This window comes from Asterias rubens, chromosome 20 (genome assembly GCF_902459465.1).
Source record: "Asterias rubens chromosome 20, eAstRub1.3, whole genome shotgun sequence".
NCBI classification, from domain to species: Eukaryota; Metazoa; Echinodermata; class Asteroidea; order Forcipulatida; family Asteriidae; genus Asterias; species Asterias rubens.
Window position 1 is genome coordinate 425,225 of NC_047081.1, and position 23,015 is coordinate 448,239.

General features: G+C 40.9%; 1 protein-coding gene across 1 annotated transcript; it reads left to right on the forward strand.

The window, feature by feature from the left end:
- Positions 1-4,344: 4,344 nt before the first annotated feature.
- Positions 4,345-22,787, forward strand: LOC117303648 (protein transport protein Sec24C-like). The gene is made up of 17 exons (XM_033787882.1): positions 4,345-5,305; positions 5,738-6,008; positions 6,514-7,080; positions 7,425-7,536; positions 8,360-8,487; positions 8,969-9,107; positions 9,691-9,931; positions 10,290-10,481; positions 10,737-10,830; positions 11,116-11,232; positions 11,560-11,730; positions 13,882-14,124; positions 15,229-15,367; positions 16,210-16,328; positions 17,536-17,715; positions 18,173-18,454; positions 18,933-22,787. The coding sequence occupies exons 1-17, from the start codon at positions 4,896-4,898 to the stop codon at positions 19,071-19,073; spliced, it is 3,546 nt and encodes a 1,181-aa protein (XP_033643773.1). The 5' UTR covers positions 4,345-4,895; the 3' UTR covers positions 19,074-22,787.
- The last annotated feature ends 228 nt before the right edge of the window (positions 22,788-23,015 follow it).

The window sequence follows — 23,015 nt, forward strand, 5'->3', positions numbered from 1 at the left end:
CGTCATTTGTTGTTTACTAAAAAAACAATTATATGTAAACAAAACCGATCAGCGCACTCGTAATTCATATCAGTGTAGTACTTTAAAGGCACTGGACACTATTGGTAGCTACTACAAAACAATTATTGTTAGCATAAAAACTTACTTGATAACGAGCAATTGAGAGCTGTTGATAGTATAAAACATTGTGAGAAACGGCTCCCACCGAACATAGTTTCAAGAAAGAGGTAATTTTATTATCACTGAAATAATACAGTTCGGCTGAAGCCTTTTATTGTGCATTATGGAAGCACACACGTGATGCAACAAGTGTGTTTTTCTTTCATTTTCCTCTTGCAAATTCACAGAGAAACATTGAGTCCAAATTTCACAGGTTTATTACTTTGCATATGTTGGGATACACCAAGTGATGAAACTGGTCTTTGACAATATTACCAAACATGCCTTTAAAGGGCCTGTGCATATACGCATGGCGGTGAGTCTGAGAACTATCGGCAATAAAAACTTAATAGGTTGTAAAGTAGGCCCATCGTCAGCTTTTGATACTTACTATTAAGCATTTTGAGAATCTTTTCACTTCGAAGAAATGTGGTTATCAGAATAAACTATTATACCACCTTTATGTAGTAATATCACCTAATGTTAAACTTTTTTTTCAAGTATTAACACACAGATAATCCTTTGCCTCCATGGCGTCAGATTATACAAAATAAATGTCATAAAAAGAGCTGTGAAAAGGGGGCTTGTTAGGAAAAATGCAAACGGAAACATATAGTTCTCTCATTGGCCAGAAGTGCCACCTAGAAAAAAATGTACACCCTTGTGTCTCCCTACACGTTGACCCTAGTTGCCCCACTGTTATCAGTTGTGGCACTTAACTGTTAAGTTCATCTTACCTCATTGTGGTAATCGGGATCAGTCCTGGAGGACTTTATTCCAATTTAATCCGGGGAAAAAAACTCAAGATGAGATCCGGGAACAGCAAGGAATGTCCCTCCGCGAAACGAAGGGCTACCTTTTAGTCAAACTCAAGCAACGCGTCTGCCCGGTTCTTCTTACGAAGGGCATCTTATCAACTACCTCTTGGGATTTTATCGACTGACTCCTCACTTGATCGATCGACTACTTTGTCCAAGAGGGATCATTGATCACTGGGCCGGGGGTACTTTTTGTCCACCAAGTTTTCTTTGTCAAGTGGGAGTCATTCTTTTATTGGAGAAAAAAGACGATGCTTAATGTGGAAGCAAAATGAGATAGCAAATAATTGTAGAGGGGCTCCATCTATTATTTTTACAATATTATTTCTGATCACGGGCTCCAGGCTGGACCCTCTCTGCAATGTAACTTTTGTCGGCTTTGAGACCCATTTCGAGACCATTCTCTTGATACCAGCTTCGTCTTAAAGCATGGAGGAAGAAGCAAGCCACAAGGGAAAGCGTTCAACTTGATGGGACCTAAAGACATAACCGAAGTCCTAGCCGATAGCCCAAAGCCGGAGTAACTTAAGCCGTAGTCTAGTCCTGAACAGGGCTTAGTGTCTTGCAGTGCACCCCTAGGCAATGCTTGGGAGGGTTAAGCTAAAATCGATGCTATTAATATTTGACATTCTCGTGTGTAAGTCACAAAAAGCGATGCATAGCTACCGAATGATCGATTAGAGCAATCTCCAGAAGACTAACAGAAGAACATACAACTGTTCTCAAACGAAATCGATCAGCATCCATTGTTTACTTCTGAGGGGAAACTTTTTGGAGATGAATATAACGGGACCGATAAACATTGGGCAGCTCACGACATGGATGGCGTGCCCATGCAGGGGCGGGGTCAGAGTGAGATGGGTGGGGTGCTCAGACCGCAATCGTAAAGGTATCGGGAACGTTTGGTAATGTCAAGAAAGGTATTCTCACTTTGTGTAGCCCAACATCATGCATAAAATAACAAACCTGTGAAATTTGGGCTCAACTGTTCTTTAAAGTTGCAGGAGAGTATTGAAACAGAAAACATACTTATTGCAATACTTTGTGTGCTCTTCACATGTATAATTAAAGGCTTCGGCTGAAGTATTTTATTATTTAATTAAGAAATTACCTCTTTCTCAAAAACTACGCGCACTTCAGAGGGAGCTGTTTCTCACAATGTTTTATACTATCAACAGCTCTTCATTTCTCGTTTACCAAGTAAGTGTATTTACCAATAGTGTCAAGAGCCTTTAGCCAAAACATAACTCTTGTATAGGTCACGGACTACACGTTGCAAACATTCATGGGGGCGGTGACAGTAAAAACAACATCACATCGAAGAGCTTCGTCCAGTCTTCGATTTTTGTCCTTCGGTGTCTTTTGTTGACCACACCTCCTCAGCGACACAATCGTCTCCCACCCCTACTTGTCGTTTTAATAATTCAAAAGAGGATTGTGTCCTTGCCCCTTTGGCTTTAAACCGTGTGTTTGGTCCCCTGTCTCACAGTTAATAAAGATAGTTCTCAGTATCATATATGGGGGTCAGACGAACTTGCTCCCAGCCTCGTTTTCGTCACAGTGCCATGGGTGGATAGCAAGATACCTGCCGTGCGATAAAAGTTTTGTCGAACATCAAGTCGATCATAAGAAACAATTTTCTTTTTTTTACAAATCCAGCAAAATGTATAATCCATCATATACACGGTATATGCGCGGGGCTTAAGCCGGAGCACCTGGAGGGACGTTTGTAAAATGCCGCGATCTGATGGTCATGAATAAGTGATCATTCCTTTGGAAATAAATAAGCGAAACAAGCAAAACAAAAAAATATGTTCCCTTTTTTGTTTACTGTTGAGCTTGATGAGACAAGCCTTATCAAACACACTGTAAAACCATTGTCTGAAAGTTTTTACGTTCGTTTTCTGAGAAGTATTTGTTTATTGGCTTAATTTTATGTGACAAATTATTGATTTGTGTTGAACAAACTTTCAGCTATTGTTTCGCAATCGCCATGGTTGCTCCTTTATAGTTTCTTGGTTCCACGTTTCAAGGACTCTCTGTGTTTGTGCGAGGCCAGAATGATCAGCCTTCTCCAATCTCTTTGTCTGATCAGTTTCATTGGTTTTTGAAAGAGTAGCTCATCCCCATTTCTTTGTTTCAAAAAACATATCACACATCCATGAGGAAAATCCAAAATAGTTGGTCACTTTGAGTGAGATGCTAAGCACAAAATAAGCATAAGTCTACCCCCGAGCATGACACCCACAACCAGCCAAAAAGGACCACCAAGCCCTGGGTGTGCCTCCTTCGACCCATATCCCTAATCTAGATCAATATTCAGGGTAGAATGTAAGTAGGATTTGAAACTTTGCATGGTGGAAGTAAGATATAGAAAAGTTTGCGGTAACACCATGTAAAATCCTCGTGTCTTGAGACGCCCCCCCCCCCCCCTTGCAATAGATGCAGGTTCAATCTGGTTCGGGTCGGTTTGATCTGGGCCGAGTTTCATAAAGTGTTAACTCACATAGAATGTTGGCTGGTAATCTGTTTTTGTAAGCAAGATTTCCCCGTGCTTAGCGGGTTTTTGTGCTAGGCTTTATGAAATTGGGCACATGTTCTTTGTTGCCACCTTGGAGATTTAAGATTTTTAAAGTTTGAAACGTAGAGTAGAGACTTGGTTATGTTATCTGTGATCGGGGTGTATTTTTAGTCTTACCAACAACGGTTGCCCCCAAAACGCGCCCTCACACGAGGCAAGTTTGCAATCGCTGATGCAAGAATGCGATCTCAGACTTGAAAGAAGTCTTCAGTACACTACAGAATCACTCGGGCTAGAAAGTTTACCATGGCAGTGACATTTTAGTAGCCGTATTTAGCCCCATTTTTGATAAAAAAACATACTTTTCCTTAGTTTCTGTTTGTTAAAATCTTCGTCAAAGTTTATGATTTACATAATTGTTAGTGTTATTATTATTAGAGGAAAGACAAAAATCTTGAGGCGTCTGCATTGAATACATTCTAATTTGAAGCATGCCATGGATGGAGGTATGAAGTGACCTGAAAATGTTTTGAACTTTTATCAGAGCCCAACGCCCACTAAATTGTTAATTTATTTTGATCCACGGCGTCGCACTTGAAATACGCGTATGGAAGCCCCATATGGCGACCCAATAATGCATCACAAATCTTTTTAATGGTAGAGTTTTTTTTTTCATTTTTGTTAAAAATCGACAGTTTCAGGGTCAAAAGAGGACAAAAACGGACACTGGTACCCCGTTTTCCAGCTGTACACACAAAGACAATGTCCCTGGTGTCTGCGAACCAACTAAGCAAACTTGCCTACGTGGCTTGACTGCGCATGTGCACATCCTGATGTCGGTGTCACTGCTAAACCATACGTGGCATTAAGAAAGTCCGTAAGTCGATGATTATTTCCAACTTTTGAACCTAGAAAAGATCCAAAGTTCTTGTTCTGGGTTCTCACGAACATAGTTACACATTGTGTGAGTAACATTCTGCAGTTTTGTTGTTGTTTTGAGGAATTTCAAGGGTAAAATACCGAGTGTTTCCTACCAAAAACGCCGGACGGCGGCCATTTTGACATGTGTGTTAACTGCATGTAATGTAATCGTACGGTAAGCAATTCGTGTTTATAGCTACGTGTTTATAGCTACGTGTTTAGAGGTGACGTAATATTACCATTTGAACCGGAAAAGACACAATCTAAGAAGATATCAATGACTTGGTACCATTTCTTGATGAACTCACATAGTGAGTTGTAAACTGGAATGTTTTGTTGGTCCTCTCCTGACGACTTTTTGACTCATTTTTTTTACAAAATCAATCAAAAGTTATTCCTGGACAGCGGTTTCTGTTGTGTGTACTTTTTTTCTGACGATACGTCAATAAGAATTTGAGCATCTTCGTAGCACAACCATGAGTTATAATCAAGGACCGGCCGGTTATAATCAACAACAGAACTATGGTGTCCCGTCTTCGCAGGCGGGGAGAAATCGTAGTCAATATGGCGGACCCGCCCCAAACAATTATTACGGAGGAGGGGTAAATGCCCAGCCCCCGCCGCCCAGTAGTGGTGGCCCACCACCAATGGGCCCACCACCCCAGGGCAAACAACCAATCGGTGCCTTTGGAGAAGGGCGAGGGAATCCTCCTCAGCAACAGGGTTACGGGGCACCAGCTATGAACGGTCCATCCAGCCATGGTACCCCACCCCCTACGTCAAATCAACACCAACCGTACGGCCAACCAGGACAAAATGGTTACAGTAGTATGCCGCCGACAACGCAAGGCGCTCCGATGGGGTACAGTGGTGGTCAACCAAACAGGTGAGAAGTGTACAATTTATTCAAGGGATTAGGTTTCGCCTCTTCATACATTGACCAATCAAAACCAAGTGTCATGGCTGGGATTTGAACCCCCTTTGCAATAATAGCCTAGCAACCAGAACTGAAGTGCACTAGACTGCTCAGCCCACATGACACATTAAATTCAATCACAACATGTAAACTAAGGTCATTAGTGTTAATTTTGAGCAGAAAAAAAAAAATGATACAACGTGCTGGGGTGGCATTGAGATTCAAATTCCACTGTAAAAAGGGGCTGAAGTTGATTGCCGCCACTGGTGAAGAAATACATTTTTCAGATCAAACTCTACAGATAGAGACCAATTATGGGGTGATTTTGAAAATATTGGATGTTTTCCTTCTCAACAATTCAAAATGTTGTTAAAACTTCAATGTTTTGTTATCATCTGGTAGAGTTCCAGCTCAGCCTGGACCTCCTAACCAACCTCCATCTAGCCAGCCAGGATTCTATCAGCCACAGCCACCACAGCAGCCACAGCCGCCTCAGCAGCCACAGCCGCCACAGCAGCCACAGTCGCCACAGCAGCCACAGTATGGTGCTACGCAAGGCCAGCTGTCCAACCAAATGAATAATATGAGTCTTAGTGGACCACCTCAAGGGCCTGCTCAAGGGTCACCCCAAGGACCCCCTTCAGGACCCCCTGCAGGACCCCCCCAAGGAATGGTAAGTAGACAATTGAATGGTGGTTATTTTAATTTAATTTTATTTATTTATTTGATTACACATCCATCAGCACAATTAGCGCCAACAAAAGGATGCATAGGAAACGAGAAGAAATCTTCAGTTTTAGATTTGGGACTGAAAACCCAATCCACATGCAAGTCTGGGGTGGAATTCGAACCATGGTTCACAGAAGTGAAATGCAGGGAAAGAAACCACTGAGCCAACCTGATCCCCAGATTTGAGCATGAACCCCAGACCCGATCCAACCTGTCAGTGAGTCAGGCAGCATGAACCCCAGACCCGATCCAACCTGTCAGTGAGTCAGGCCGGGAATTACACTGAGGCCATACTTTGCTATGGTGTTTTCAGATGGTATGGGTGTCAAAAAGATTGATAAATTTTTGTAAAATATTCATGAGCAGATTATAATTTTATGGCTAATTATGGTAAGATGATACCAATGATAACGAAACTAACTTTCCAATTATTATCTTAACCACCTCAGGGTGCACCACCAACAAACATGGGTCGAAGCCAACCTCCAATGATGAGTGGTCCACCCCCAACATCAAGTATGTCAGGTCCACCTCCTGCCAGCAGGCCAGGTCAGCCTCCAACCAGTATGTATGCCCCCCCGCAACCAGGTCAGACCAACATGGCCCCGCCGTCGATGTACCCACAACAAGGTGGTGGATACAATGCAACTCAGCCCGCTGGTGGTGGAGCCCCTGCACCGTACTCGATAGGTGGAGCTCCCCAGCCGAGCAGTATGGGATATCAACCATCGGGGTCAGGTCCGACACCCCCGATGTCACCAGCTAGTGGGATGCCTAGACCAGGGGGTCCTCAGCAGTATAGTGGAATGGGACAGCCAGGAATGGGACAGCCAGGGATGGGGCAGCCAGGTGTACGGCAACCAGGAATGGCCCAGCCAGGAATGGGCCAACCAGGAATGGCCAATCCAGGAATGGGCCAACCAGGAATGTCCCATCCTGGAATGGGCCAACCTGGTATTCAACAGCAGCCTCAGCAACCACAGAAGAAGCTTGACCCTGATCAGATGCCGAGTGTGGTAAGTGTGGATCAAACCCCACTCATAGTTCAGTACCCATTCAATGTCCAGAATCCATTTAGAGTTCAGAAAACATTTACGGAAAGAACCCATTCACAGTCCAGAACTCATTCGATGTCCAGAACCTGTTCAATGTCCAGAACCCTTTCAAAGTATAAAGGCAACACTGGTCTGCTGTGTTCTGTTGCAAGTTTGCATGTCCAAATTACTGAACTTCTTTGATAACAGTCTGGTACCCGTTTCAGTCCTGCTTCAGTTTTTACAACATGTAGCATTTCCCCTCTATGATCACTGAACACAAGAGTCCAGACATAAAATTGAAATTCTCCTTTATTCCTTTTTAGATTCAAGTTATACAGGACGACAGAAAGAACAAGGGAAACCAACAGTTTATCACAAATATCCGAGGACAATGTCCCCCTCTAGTGACAACGGACTTCCAGGTCATTGATCAAGGTATGCAGGGGTTTTCCCCTCTTTTGTTTTCATTTGCCTGCCTGATGAGTTAACCCAAAGTTTGAGTAGACCTGAAACTTTTTTAGTAAAATCTCTTGTTTTCTTCCACCAAGCTTCGGTTTTTTCCTTCAACAAATGCATTCATTACAAGTTTTAGTATCTCTTGTATTGTTTGTTTGTACCCATACACAGATGTGCATTAAAGCCATTGGACACTTGGTTAACAGTACTGTCCAAGGCCAACACTTCGTGTATCACAACTTATATATGAAATAACAAACTTGTGAAAATTTAGGCTCAATCGGTCATCGGAGTCGGGTAAAAATAACGGGAAAACCCACCCTTGTTTCAGCACGTTTCGCCGTGTGATGACATGTGTTTAAAATAAATCCGTGATTCTCGATATCGAGAATTGATATTGTTTTAAAGTTTTCTCAAAAAGTAAAGCATTTCATGGAATAATATTTACCTTCTGTAAACCCTGTAAGTTATTTGTAAATCTGTGAACTTTTACAATTTTTCCTGTTCCGAAAGTGTCCAATGGCTTTACTGATTCTACACGCATATTACCCTGGTGGGATTTGAACCCACGACCTTTGCCATTCTAGAGCTTGGTCCTTGCAAATCCTTCAATATGGCAATTGGATATAGAAAGAACTTGGACTGTAAGGGGTGGGTGAATGCAGAGGAAGCTCATGAGATGCCCAACTCTGTGCTAAGCAATGGTTATTTGGGCCTGGCAGCCGAAACCCTTCTAAATCCTTCACTTAGAAATAGAAGAAACTGACACTGTGAGGTTTGTGATTTTGTTAAATTGTTACAGGAAACAGCAGTCCACGTTTTATGCGTTCCACCATGTACAGCATTCCTTGCACCCAAGATATGATCAAACAGTCGCAGGTCCCGATAGGCGTTGTAGTGTCTCCGTTTGCTGAACTACCTGAGAATGAGGTCAGTGTTAAATCTGCCAACCATTCCGATGTAGGGTGTCATTGCCGACTGGTTTAGAACATCAAATTCAAGCTCTGATAGTCAAGTCAACGGAGTGTGGTTTTGAATCCCAGTCATGTCCTTGAGCACGATGCTTTTCTTAAAGTTGGCTTCTCTTCAGCCTTGGGTATAAAATGGGTTGATATTGTGTTTGAAAAAGCCTTCTGAGCGCCACGGCAGTCCAGGGTTGTATACTCTCCAGGGAGCTGAGAAAGATTACAAGAACTAAGACTAAGGCACTAATGTAAAGGGCATTGATATGTTATTGTTCAAGGCACTTGCGGGGCATTTAAAGCACCAAATTCAAGTTTTAGTTTTTGGACCCCAAGGTCAAATGTTGTAAAAACTGACCAGCTTATAGGGCATTTTTGTTTACCAAACACTACTGCTCTTGTTATATTTTCTTTGTTGATAAAGTCTCATTATTTTGCTCTTGACACAGGCACCTCCACCCATTGCAGATCATGGCCCCAACGGCCCAGTCCGATGCAACAGATGCAAAGCATACATGTGTCCCTTCATGCAGTTTGTCGACGGAGGGCGGCGTTTCTCGTGTGCTTTTTGCACGTGTGTCACAGATGGTGAGTCAAGTTTTTGTTGTAGTCGCGCTTTGGGCCCCTGCTGATTTATGATTAAATCTATTACAGCAACATTTGTTGGGCCCAATTTGTTTAAGTTTTAAACCCTTCAGAGATGCATTTTTTTCATGTCCATTTTATAAACAGCAATTTGAAACCACTGATGTAGCAGTTATCTCGATGTTATTTATAATAATAATATAACAATAATCTGAGCATTTATATCATCAACTAATCAATCGCTGTATCAATGATCACAAAAAAAGTGCTTGAGTTTGTTAATACTAGATCTGCAAAGAGTTACTCTGTATTTTTCTGTTGTTCATGTGGCTATGCAAAGATGCATTTATCACATATTGCATGCTGGCATTGTCTATTTATAATTCAAAACCACATACAGTGCAATATAGTGAATGGTCAGACAATACGACGCCAACAGTTTGTCATTGGTGTCTCTGTAACAAAAAGTGTACTCATGATTGTGGCTGTGCACTTTTGCTAACTTTGTTGATTTTTGTGCTTACTGAGTTATGAAATCCTGACACCATCAACTCATTCTTGAATTATTTCTTGTCGCTCGCTTTAGTTCCCCCGGAGTACTTCCAGCCCCTTGATCACATGAGTCGCAGAGTAGACGCCTACGAGAGACCGGAGTTATCTCTAGGAACATTTGAGTATATTGCGACGGCGGACTACTGCAAGAATAACAAACTCCCTAAACCACCGGCTTTTATCTTCATGATCGATGTGACGTATCAGAGTATAAAGACAGGAATGGTTCATCTTCTTTGTAAAGAGCTTGGGTCACTGTTAGAGAAATTACCAAGGTAAGACTGAATGCGTTTCTGGTGGTCAGGTTGGCGTAGTGGTATCTTTCCTCGTCTTCCACCTCTGGGACCCTGGTTCAAATCCAACCGGGGCACTATGTGGATTGGGTTCTCAGTGTTTACCTGACTGCTTGGGTTTCCCTTAATATTCTAGGTTTTTTTTCTCCTGCATCCAAAACTGAAACTTCCTTCCTTGTCTTCTCTCCATTGGGTTCTTGGCTAGTACAGTTATTATGTTTGCGTTTCTGAGAGTGAACAAATGAAATATGTCTGTAAAACACTGAACAAAATATGAGATTGCATTCTTGCTTTCTATTCTGATTTCATTGCAACTTTTGTCTTTTCTTGTCTCCACCAGTGAGCATGGTATGAAGGAATCCATGATACGCGTAGGCTTTGTCACGTACGACTCATCGCTGCACTTTTACAATCTAAACAGCGCCCTCGCTCAGCCACAGATGCTGGTGGTGTCGGACGTCCATGATGTGTTCCTCCCACTGCTGGATGGGTTCTTGGTCAACTTGTCTGAATCTAGAGCTGTTATCGAGAGGTAGGGGGATAATTTTGAAACACAAGACACCAAAGTTTTAAAGCGTTAAGACAGAGATGTTTTAAGTTTTGAGACCCATTTTAAATTTTGTTCACTTTAAAATGAGGGCATCACTTAAACGATTTGGGCTATCGACCCAAATCAACTGTCAGCAGGGGCACTTTGCACCTACTACTGAGGCTAAAACGGGGTTACTCCCTTCACAGTCCTTAAGGATATAGACATTATCAAGTCTTTTGTTGTTTTTGTTGACAGTTTACTGGAGCAGATTCCACAGATGTTTGCTGAAACGAGAGAAACAGAGACAATGCTCGGACCAGTGGTTCAAGCAGGTCTTGAAGCAATTAAGGTAAATTTAAAAACTACTAATTATTCTGAACATTATAGTAGTAGAAGCCTTCCAAATTCAGAAAAATCTACTCTGCCAGTAGAATATAAAGCAAGACGAGTTCTCAAAAGAGCATAATCTACCCATCAAATAGATATACACATGGTTTTAAAAATAAGCGCAAACCACACCACGCAATGCTTCAAATCTCATCTTATTTTCCTAGTCTTTGAGAATGACTCTTGCCAGGGAACAAAATGCTTGAAAAAATGTTTGTAATTATTGCCGGTATTTTTTTCCCTTTAGTCTTCTGATCGAGCAGGGAAGCTGTTTCTCTTCCACGCCTCTCTACCCATCGCTGATGCTCCCGGAAAAATTAAGAACAGAGACGACAGAAAACTCCTTGGAACTGAGAAAGAAAAGGTAACTTTGAATACATCAAGAAGATAATTTTATACTTAGAGACAAAGTTCATGGAAGGTCATTATATTTAAGCAAAAAAGTACTAGTTTTGATCGATTTATCACACCCGACGGTATAAACTTTTTTTTATTGCAGGATTTTTTTTTTTTTAAACAGGATGACAATTTGATGGCGTGTTTATCAGAAACTTTGAGACAAAGTGGAAATAAAGATGACTAAATTGTTGAGGCAATTCCCAGCAGAATGTCTAGAGACTAAAGGTTAATGGATGAAGGCAATCAAGCAGTGTATTTCCTTACATTGTTGATTTCATTTTTATTTTTCCAGACGTTGCTGTCTCCACAAATCAACTTTTATACCAAACTAGGCCAGGAGTGCGTAACGGCAGGCTGCAGTGTGGACCTATTTCTCTTCCCCAACTCCTACGTTGACGTAGCAACCATCGGTCAAATATCAACACTGACTGGTGGACAATGCTATAAATACAGCTACTTCCAGGTATGGATAGTCTTGTCACCTATATACCTAATGGCAATGGTGTATTAAATATCATTATGGATAATGGCTACAGTCTATTTCACCCTCTAACCTATGTGTTCTGTGTTGATGCATTCACCACGTGTTGCCATTGCAGGCCGACATAGTTTATCTATCAATCAAAACCAGACTGGTTAGATGCATTTACTTCATGTCACGTTGCAGGCTGGCATAGTGCATTAATATCTATAACCACAGAAGATGATATTGAACGGTCAGTGCTAGGAGGGTTGACTGTGTTCCGGTAGCTGCATTCACCATGTGTCGTATTGCATAGTGCTAGGAGGGTTGACTGTGTTCCTGTAGCTGCATTTACCACGTGTCGTGTTGCATAGTGCTAGGAGGGTTGACTGTGTTCCGGTAGCTGCATTTACCACGTGTCGTATTGCATAGTGCTAGGAGGGTTGACTGTGTTCCGGTAGCTGCATTCACCACGTGTCGTATTGCATAGCGCTAGGAGGGTTGACTGTGTTCCGGTAGCTGCATTCACCATGTGTCGTATTGCATAGTGCTAGGAGGGTTGACTGTGTTCCGGTAGCTGCATTCACCACGTGTCGTATTGCATAGTGCTAGGAGGGTTGACTGTGTTCCTGTAGCTGCATTCACCACGTGTCGTATTGCATAGTGCTAGGAGGGTTGACTGTGTTCCGGTAGCTGCATTCACCACGTGTCGTATTGCATAGTGCTAGGAGGGTTGACTGTGTTCCTGTAGCTGCATTCACCACGTGTCGTATTGCATAGTGCTAGGAGGGTTGACTGTGTTCCTGTAGCTGCATTCACCACGTGTCGTATTGCATAGTGCTAGGAGGGTTGACTGTGTTCCGGTAGCTGCATTCACCACGTGTCGTATTGCATAGTGCTAGGAGGGTTGACTGTGTTCCTGTAGCTGCATTCACCACGTGTCGTATTGCATAGTGCTAGGAGGGTTGACTGTGTTCCTGTAGCTGCATTCACCACGTGTCGTATTGCATAGTGCTAGGAGGGTTGACTGTGTTCCGGTAGCTGCATTCACCACGTGTCGTATTGCATAGTGCTAGGAGGGTTGACTGTGTTCCTGTAGCTGCATTCACCACGTGTCGTATTGCATAGTGCTAGGAGGGTTGACTGTGTTCCGGTAGCTGCATTCACCACGTGTCGTATTGCATAGTGCTAGGAGGGTTGACTGTGTTCCGGTAGCTGCATTCACCACGTGTCGTATTGCATAGTGCTAGGAGGGTTGACTGTGTTCCTGTAGCTGCATTCACCACGTGTCGTATTGCATAGTGCTAGGAGGGTTGACTGTGTTCCGGTAGCTGCATTCACCACGTGTCGTATTGCATAGTGCTAGGAGGGTTGACTGTGTTCCGGTAGCTGCATTCACCACGTGTCGTATTGCATAGTGCTAGGAGGGTTGACTGTGTTCCTGTAGCTGCATTCACCACGTGTCGTATTGCATAGTGCTAGGAGGGTTGACTGTGTTCCGGTAGCTGCATTCACCACGTGTCGTATTGCATAGTGCTAGGAGGGTTGACTGTGTTCCGGTAGCTGCATTCACCACGTGTCGTATTGCATAGTGCTAGGAGGGTTGACTGTGTTCCGGTAGCTGCATTCACCACGTGTCGTATTGCATAGTGCTAGGAGGGTTGACTGTGTTCCGGTAGCTGCATTCACCACGTGTCGTATTGCATAGTGCTAGGAGGGTTGACTGTGTTCCGGTAGCTGCATTCACCACGTGTCGTATTGCATAGTGCTAGGAGGGTTGACTGTGTTCCGGTAGCTGCATTCACCACGTGTCGTATTGCATAGTGCTAGGAGGGTTGACTGTGTTCCGGTAGCTGCATTCACCACGTGTCGTATTGCATAGTGCTAGGAGGGTTGACTGTGTTCCGGTAGCTGCATTCACCACGTGTCGTATTGCATAGTGCTAGGAGGGTTGACTGTGTTCCGGTAGCTGCATTCACCACGTGTCGTATTGCATAGTGCTAGGAGGGTTGACTGTGTTCCGGTAGCTGCATTCACCACGTGTCGTATTGCATAGTGCATAGTGCATTTATCTTAAACCACAGTTGCTGATATTAAATGGTCCCCCAGTAGGAGGGTTATAGTAATCAGTGTGTGTTCTACTCCCTTTAGGCTGCCAATGACGGCGAACGTTTCATCCATGATCTGAACCACAATGTCCAAAGGCCCATTGGATTCGACTCGGTCCTCCGGGTCCGGACTAGTACAGGTATCAGACCAACCGACTTCTTTGGAAACTTCTACATGGCAAACACGACGGACGTTGAATTAGCGTCCATTGATAGCGATAAAGCAATCACCGTGGAGATTAAACATGATGATAAACTAACGGAGGATGCTGGGGCCTTTATCCAGGTAGGAAAAAAAAAAAAATCATGAATGCCAGTGTATATCTGGTTAAAAGCACACTAAAGTCACATATTATTGTGTATTTTGTGTTGTTGATATTTTGCTGTTTTGTATACCCACAACATTTTGCATTATTGACCCATTCAACTACTGAAACTTGTTTGTATATTTTTAACATTTTATTATTAATAGATTGCATTTTTGTTGCATATTTTCAGCTTCATTCAACTACTTCAATGTGCTGATTTATGAATTGTTGTTGTTGATATGTTTGAGTATTCCACACTCAGTGTGTCTAGTTGTGTCATCGACCAATTCCACTTCTGCAATGTGTTGATGTATTGTGTCCATTTGTTGATATTACATTGTTATTTTATGCACTAGTGTTTCTGGTTGTATGATCAATCAATTCAACTTTTAAAATGTGTTGATGTATTTTCTCTGTCTCGTGATAGGATGCACTTTTGAACACTCAAATGGTTGTGAATTCATCCACTAAGATGAACTTATTCCATTTTGTTGATTGTACTGTTTTGTACATGATAATTGTATTTGGTTGCATATAATCAACCAAATCAACTACTGAAATGTGTTGATTGCTCTAATATCAACCAATTCAGCAAGTGTTGATATATTTATTTAATCTTGTTTACAGGTTGAACATCTTTATTCAATGTATTTAATGTGTGATAATTTGTTTATTATTGACCACTTAAACTACTGTATTCTTGTGTACTTTTGAAACAATGATATAATAAGTTTTTTAGTGATGTTTGTTTGTTTTTTAATCAGCCAATTCCACTACTGCAATGTGTTGATATATTTTGTCCATCTTGTTGATAGGCCTAGTATGTAATTGTATCTAGTTGCATAATCAACCAAATCAACTAATGCAATGTGTTGATATCATTTATTTTGTCCATCTTTATTGATAGGCCTATATATATTATGTCTGGTTTTATAATCAACTAAATCAACTACTGCAATGTTTTGTTGTATTTATTTTGTCTTGTTGATAGGCCTAGGTTATTGTGACTGTCTGGTTGTATAACCAACCAAATCCTCTACTACAATGTGTTGATATACTATTTACTATGTATTTGTTGATAGGTTGCAGTTTTGTACACCAGTGTGTCAGGTCAGAGGAGACTTCGAATCATCAACCAATCCTTCAACTGTTGCACCCAGATGGCTGATATGTATCGGAACTGTGAGATGGATACTATTATCAACTTCCTAGCCAAACAAGGTGAGTATACCAGAAGAATAAATAGAGGCCATATTCTAATTGATAGAGCAGCTTGGTGCCGATTAAATAGATGCTGTACTGGTCATCAGGGCAAACATGTTCCGGTGTGGCGGTTTCAGTCTTCCGCCGTGTTCAGTTTTCCGGGTGACGTAGTCGGACATATCAAAACGCTGTTCGAACGGTTTTAGCTTTCCGGCGTGTTCAGTTTTCCGGGTGACCTGTCAGATACCGCCGCGAGTACCCTGGCGAGTACTGTAGTTCTCTCAGCAGTGACCCCCAAATTGTTTATATTACGATTCTTTTCTGTGTAGTCACATAATCTTGCCCCATCTTTACATGTATTCATTGGTACAACTTTAGGCAGGTCACACTCTGCTTGCATAAAAAACAATTCGTACGATCCACGCGTTTGCCGCTAGTTGTACTCGACTCGTGGACGCCGCCATGACAGCTACCGGAGGGTAATGGATAACTCAATACGGCACTAAAAATGGACTACTTTCGCTTGCTGTGCGCAGGCATCGCATGACGTAATGCTACCGTATTTGGTCATTCGGAAAACTGAACACAGCGGAAAGTTGAAACCGCCACACCGGATGGGCTTGATTGCTAGTCCAGCCTGTGAGTGCTGAGCTGCCTTCCAAACAGCTGCCCACATGAAGAGTGACTGCAGTTATCACAGTTGCCCTGGCGAGCAGTCCCCAAAGGAGCTAGACAATCTGGCCACACAAGCCTAAACAACACCAATTGTATCATTATTTGCTAAATTAGTCTGAGACATACGCATATATACCTTCAAGTCTATAAATTGCGTTGTTTTTCGTTCTTTTGCTCTCTATCAGCTGTGAAGGCCGTTTTCAACTCCAACCCAAAAGCCATCCGTGATAACTTGACTAATCGTTGTGCCAATATGTTAGCTTGCTACCGACGTAACTGCGCCAGCCCTTCCTCTCAAGGCCAAGTAAGTTATGACCCAAGCCTCTTAAGGGAGTGTCGCAGATGTCTGACAGATTACTGGCGCTAAGGAACGCTCCCGTAGGCATACGTTCACAATCTTGTGCACCGCAATTTTGCGCCAAACTAAAGGAATATTCCATCATGAGAGTATTATTACCTATTGTTTTTTTTAGTCTACCAGACCTGCCCATTTACACCTGTGGACGAATTTGCGAACCCAATTAGAACACTCCCTACTCATCAGACTTTTGCGGCACACCCTTATCTATTTTCGCGTAAAGGGATTTTAGAACAATATTAGCAGATTTCAGAATTGGGATTTGTCAAAAGAAGAGAGAAAGAAATGGGTTAGTTAAAATGTGAAATCTCACTGATAAAAAACCCCAAGACATACCAGTGCCAATCCTCCAGGGATTTATTGCTGGTAAGACTACCAAACTCCTGGAAATAGTGTTGAAAATCCCCCAAATCACCATTGCTTTATTTTGATAGACGGCTTGGCCACGACATGTCAACACATGTGATGAAGTATATACCTAGTGTTCCTGCTTTGAAAATCAAAAATTTCCTCATTTATAGTCAAATGTTCAGTCATACTTCCCTGATTTATAATCAGATGTCCTAATTTGTTTTGCTGTCAGAATGCCATGGTTCCAGACCCCAATTTAATCTCGGTAGGACCATGTCAGTTCTTACTTTTCTTTGCTTTTTTAAAATCTTGCTTTGTAGACCTTTTTTCCGGTGGTGGGCTTTTAGCTTTGCTTTGTACCATAGGGGAGAGACATTTCAGAATTTAAACAAATATAGGGAGAGTGCTAGTGGGCTAGAGAGCTCAGTTGATAGAGCACGTAAATCTTACGTTAATCATGTTGGCGGTCTCCATTGATGGACTACACCGGCACGTTAATCCGGAGGTCTTAGTTAAAATCTAATTCTATTTGATTTCCTTTTTCCAACCCCAAACTTTGTTTAAATTTACTCATTCGGTTTCCCTTGTGGTTTGTTACATAGTCTAAGGGCACCTGCACCAAGGCATTTTCTCCTTGGTAAAGGGCACCCTATGAGAATTGTAAACTTCTACTGTAGCATTCTCAAGGGCACCAGGGCAATGCCAGGGGGCATGGAGGCAATCGCCTTCATTGCATTGGTGAAGTTTCATGCCCGTTCATATTTGTAATATTTCCACCATTATTTCTTGTTATCGTTAACAGTTGATTCTACCAGAGTGTATGAAGTTACTTCCATTATACATCAACTGTATCTTAAAGAGCGATGCTTTGGCTGGTAGTACGGACATCACGACGGATGATCGTAGCTGGTTGATGGACACTGTCATATCAATGGGCGTCTCATCTACTGCTGTTTATTTCTACCCAAGACTACTCCAAGTGGTAAGTTAAACTGGAGTGTTTTTACACCCCGTCAGGGCAGCAAGCCAAAGGAGCATTTACAGAGCACCCGAGACTGCATTCAGATAAATCAGTTTTGAATAATACAAGCAATGAGTTCCCAGGTTGTAAAAGTTGAAAGTTCAAAAATCAAGTCAGCACATTGTACACATTGAACTAAACATATTAAAAAGGAAAGAAATCAAGGTAATTAGGGTTAGGGTAAGGGTTAGGATTAGGAAAAGACACTAGGGGTGTTGGAACATAGGTTTGTCAAATCATAATTAACAGAGTATCTTACCCATGTAATGATATTTCAATTGTTGTAGTCTGTAGGTAATGCTTAAATTACATTTGATACATTTGTTTGTTGTTGCCAATATTTGAATTGATGTCTAAACTAACCCAATATAGCACCATGAACAGAAGCCTGAACTTCTGGAATCTATTACCTTTGCAGAATGACCTTGATCCGAACTCAACAGATGTCCCCCTAGCAATCCGAAGCTCCGTTGATCGTCTACGAGACACCGGAGTCTATCTCCTTGAGAATGGTAACATGATGTTCCTATGGATCGGACTGCATGTCAGTAATGACTGGGTACAGGATGTGTTTGGGGTTCACTCTCCAGCACAGATTGATATCGATTCTAGTAAGCTACTCAATGTGGATAATCCGACGTCACTCCGAGTTAGGAAGCTTGTAGAGACGTTGAGGAAAGGACGACCACGGTACATGAAGGTAAGCCTGAATTTCAGCCGATATGCACAGACAAAGTTTTTAAATAGTTTTTTAAATTCACAAAATTAAAAAACCCAATAAAGTAGATCATGAATGTAAGTCGATACGTATAAAAAAACATTTCATTAAAATTATAATTTTTTCCACAAAATTAAAGACCTCATGAAAATAGAACTGTTTGAAATGCTTTGATTACACAGTAGAGCTTTTACAACCAAACGTCAACCTCGGGTAAAAGACATTCTGAGGACCATGTTTCAATTTAGCCGACTTAGGCCAAACTTGAAAAATTAGGGTCCGGAATGCCCCACAGTTTTTAAAGAACCAGCAGTGAATCCTTGCTGAGTTGTTGATTATCCAGAAAAGTACACAAAACATGTAATTACTTATTATTATAACAACAATGACTGCTCTAATAGACGTTAAATTCGTAATTGATAAACTAAATAATAATGTCTGTTTTCTGATTCCTCAACAGCTGACATTCGTCCGACAACGTGACACACTAGAGGCGTGGTTCCGTCACTTCCTAGTAGAAGACAAAGGCTCCAACGCATCACCATCTTATGTTGACTTCTTGTGTCACATGCACAAAGAGATAAGGAACCTCCTGGCTTAAATAACCTCTGACCTTTGACACGTAGTCTCCCCTCTACCAAAAAGGGTAATCTCGGGATAGAGTGGCGAAGTTGAAAAATCCGATCCAAAAGCTCCCCCTCCCCTGTATTAAATTGACCAATCGCAACTGTAAAGGGCACCCTACTCACACCTTGCAGTCTGGTACGCTTAAAGTATATTCCAAAATGGCTACCGGCTTTTAGGTTTTAGCGTTGCAACTGATTTGAGAGTGTGAAGTCAATTGGTCTACGCAATACCCATATTGACATCGTGGGTAGGCAGTAATTTTCTGGCGTTTTTTTCCGAAGCAAAAATTTATTAACAAGTGATCGCAATTGGATTATCAAATTATACTTGTTTTGATTTCATTCCTGTGCTAGGGTTATAGATGAAGTTTTTCAGGTAAAACAGTCGCGTCATTCAACAGTAAACTCTGATTATATTTTCTGCCGTTAGTTTTTGGCAACTCTAAACAAAGGTATTGGGAGACTGTCAACATAGGGCTGGATAGCTCATCAGTTGGTTGAGCACTGGTCATAAATCTGGAGGTCGTTGGTTCAAGTCTCGCTCCAGTCAATTTGTCTTTGTTTAGTTTCTTTTATCAGATGCATGGACGTTGTTTGTAAAGAGAGCTGAATGTGAATTTGATTTACAATGGTTGTTGTTAGTTTCAACATGTTTGTGTTATACGCTGAATTAAGTGCTTAGCTTTATTTGAAGATGAGCTGTTACTAGCATCGCCATAGTGATTTGTATAATAACATCATACTTTGCAAAGTAAATAAGACTATCGTCCCAACACCATCTTGGAGGTAAAAACTTTGGTGACTCATGTTTTATGGTATGGGTAAGTGAGCAACCTTCTTGACCTTTATGGAAGGGCGCCCTCGTTCAGTCACATCTGCTGAGATATATTCTGTTTGTAAGTTAAACATAATTCCACTGTTATCCACACCCATTTCACACAGCTTGGCTCCACCGATTACCAGAAGCCCACAGGAGTTTCACAGAGTTTCTTGTTCTGTGAGGATTTATGAAAAGTCTGATAATTGAACGTGCTTTATACAAACGTTCTTCGTAGACTTGAGGTCTTCTCAGAATTATAGTTTGTGTCATAATTGCTTTTGGTTGATGAAATCCTTACACCCATGCCTACACATGTACTTGTTTTCAACTGTGAAGGGGGTAACCCTGTTTCAGCCTTAGGAATAGGTAGTAGCGTGCCCCTGGTGACAGTAATTAAGTGTAGCCCTCACCTTCAAGTGGCAATCTGGGCTTGTCATGATAGGCAATCTCTCATCAAACAAAATTAACACAAAAGTTTGGTAGCCAATCGGAACCAAGCCTGTAACTGGTCTTTCTTGTTAGCTGATATCCAGTCATGTGATTGGTCAATAAGCTCATCTCTAAATTAATCTCAGTGCTTTGTAAAGTCCCAGCTCAGGGTTATTTGTGTTTAACAAGAATGAAGTCAACAATAAAAGTGACTGATTTCCCTGTAGCTTCATTGTAAATCTTCCCTAATGGACCCTTTTAGATTATCAACCGACAAATCAAACATTTGCACTATTTTTGATAAAAGTGTACACAGCAAAATTTGAAATGCAAAATGAGTTGGTTCTCCGATTAATTAATAATTCGCAAGGTTCGTTAATTAGTGTGATAAATTTTTAAATGGGTACATTGAAAATGTGGAATCCATAAACGATGAAATTTAATTTAAGTGATTTGGGTTGAATTTCTTGGCCGCCTAGTAGAACAAATGTTGCTTGACATAAAACTCTCTGCTGTCTGAGAATAAGCATGCTTTCCCATTCCCATGCAGAATTTATTTAACCATCAGAAAATAAATTGGCAGAAAACCCACTTTCTAGATCGGATTTCTTAACACAATTTTGAATATTCATTGCTTGGCGTCCTTTCTCCGGTAATCTTCCATGGCGACTTTATGAGCGCTCAACGCTTTGTTGAATTTTCTGTTGCTGGGTAGGGGAGGGGGGGGGGGGGGGGTGGGTGTCTACATTTGACAGGAGATTAACAGAAGTAACCTTAATATTTGAATTTTTATTGTCCTTATATTAAATCTGAATAATATTGTAAATAGCAGTGGATACTAACGCTATGCTTTATGTATTTCAAGGCAGGTCGCTATAATGTCGGCCGTGTCACACAAGACATAATATTTTGTGGGTAACTCTGAGGCAACCAAGTGCTCTTCCTGCAAAAAGAAGACACTTTTGAACAAGTTATTATTTCTAATGGTGTCTTCAGGCCTTGGACCTTGTATTTGAAGGGGCACTGTGATTTTCCTCTAGTATAAGGCCATGGGGCTAAATTTGTGTTGGAACTTTGCAGAGGGCACCACAGTAAAAGCAGAGAGCACCACGGCAATTGTTGTGTGTGGCGTGGGTTATGTTAAGGCCTGCATCTTACAACCACAGAGAAAAACTGAATGTTCTTCATTTCTCTTCAATGGAAACTGCTAGGAATAAGTTGCCCATTTATATCCTCTCTTGTGACTTGGCTTGATTACATTGAAAAGGGTAAACTGACTTTCAGGTTGTATACTTTAATTTAATTTGTCCGTTTTTATTATTTGGTTCAACTTGGACGACTTTAAAAGTTCACATTTTTGAGTTTTCTTGTTCAGGCAAAAATTTGGCGATGCATACACTGACATAGGTTAACAATTTAGTTTTTAAGATAAAACTGCTTAAGTTTCACTTCCCAATTAATTCATAATTAATGAAAAATCTGTTAAGAAACCTGTAAGAAATAGAACATAATCTGTACAAGTCAAATATTTTTATATGAATTATCATTAAAAAATATTTCATCACTTACACACACAGTCCCGAAACGTTGAGACATTGTTTTCTCCACATCATATTGGAAAAGTTAAATTTTTGAACTGATTTATTATATTTAACGTCAGAATACACATTCAAAATCCAATAGTTTTCTTTGATAATTAGCCAAAGGAGTTCTTGAAATGTGATGCTTTATTGAGTTGCTCTTTATATATTAATTTGTAAATTAAAAACAGATGAATTTTTCCAATGGTATATACTTCCCGTTTAGTCATCAGCAAAAAATCCATGTAAAGTAATGTATACTGTTTTTTGTTTTTTTGTTTTTTTTTGGGGGGGGGGGGATGGTGTATTTGTTTTTTTCACTTCATGCAAATTGAGGCAAGCTTCTAATTTTACGTAGATCTTTGTATCTAAATGATTGTCAACAGCATCACCTTATAATTTTAATAGAAACTGTCGCTGATAACAAAAAACAATTGTTAAATTTTTAATGTGCTTCTAATGAAACGAGTTCTTGAATTGTAAACAGAGCTTTGACTGTTGTTTTGTTTCTTTAATTTCCGAGCCTTAAAGTTCGACCAATTTTGCGACATTTCACTTGCCTTTGCAACAAACTTTCTTGTGTAGAAATATTCGATTGTGTAATTAAAGATATGTGTATTATACCAGAAGTACTGAGGTGTTTTTAGTTCTTTTTTTTTAAATAGTTCTTTAGCCCCCCCCCCCCAACCCATGACTTTGAAACTTTAAAAATGTCCATATTGAATTTTTGCAGAATTTGTTTATATGCATTACAAGACAACAAAGCGAAAACTGCCAGTCAGCGAAAAAGTCACCTGCATTGAACATAGTAGTTCAACAAAATAAATACCACTTCTCTCATTACACATTCAGTTATACTTTTTAAATAGACGAATTATCATTCTTTTAAGTATGATAGTTTTTCATCTAATTCATGCATATAATTTAGCTTTAAAATATACTTTCACAAAAGATATTGAACAATTAGTCAAATTAATTAGGAATAATTTGGAAAACTTTTCTGGTGGAATGTTTTGTATTTTTTGACAAAATGGAAATGCGTCTTTGAAAAGTTTAGAATAGTGGAAAACGTGAAATATTATTAGTAG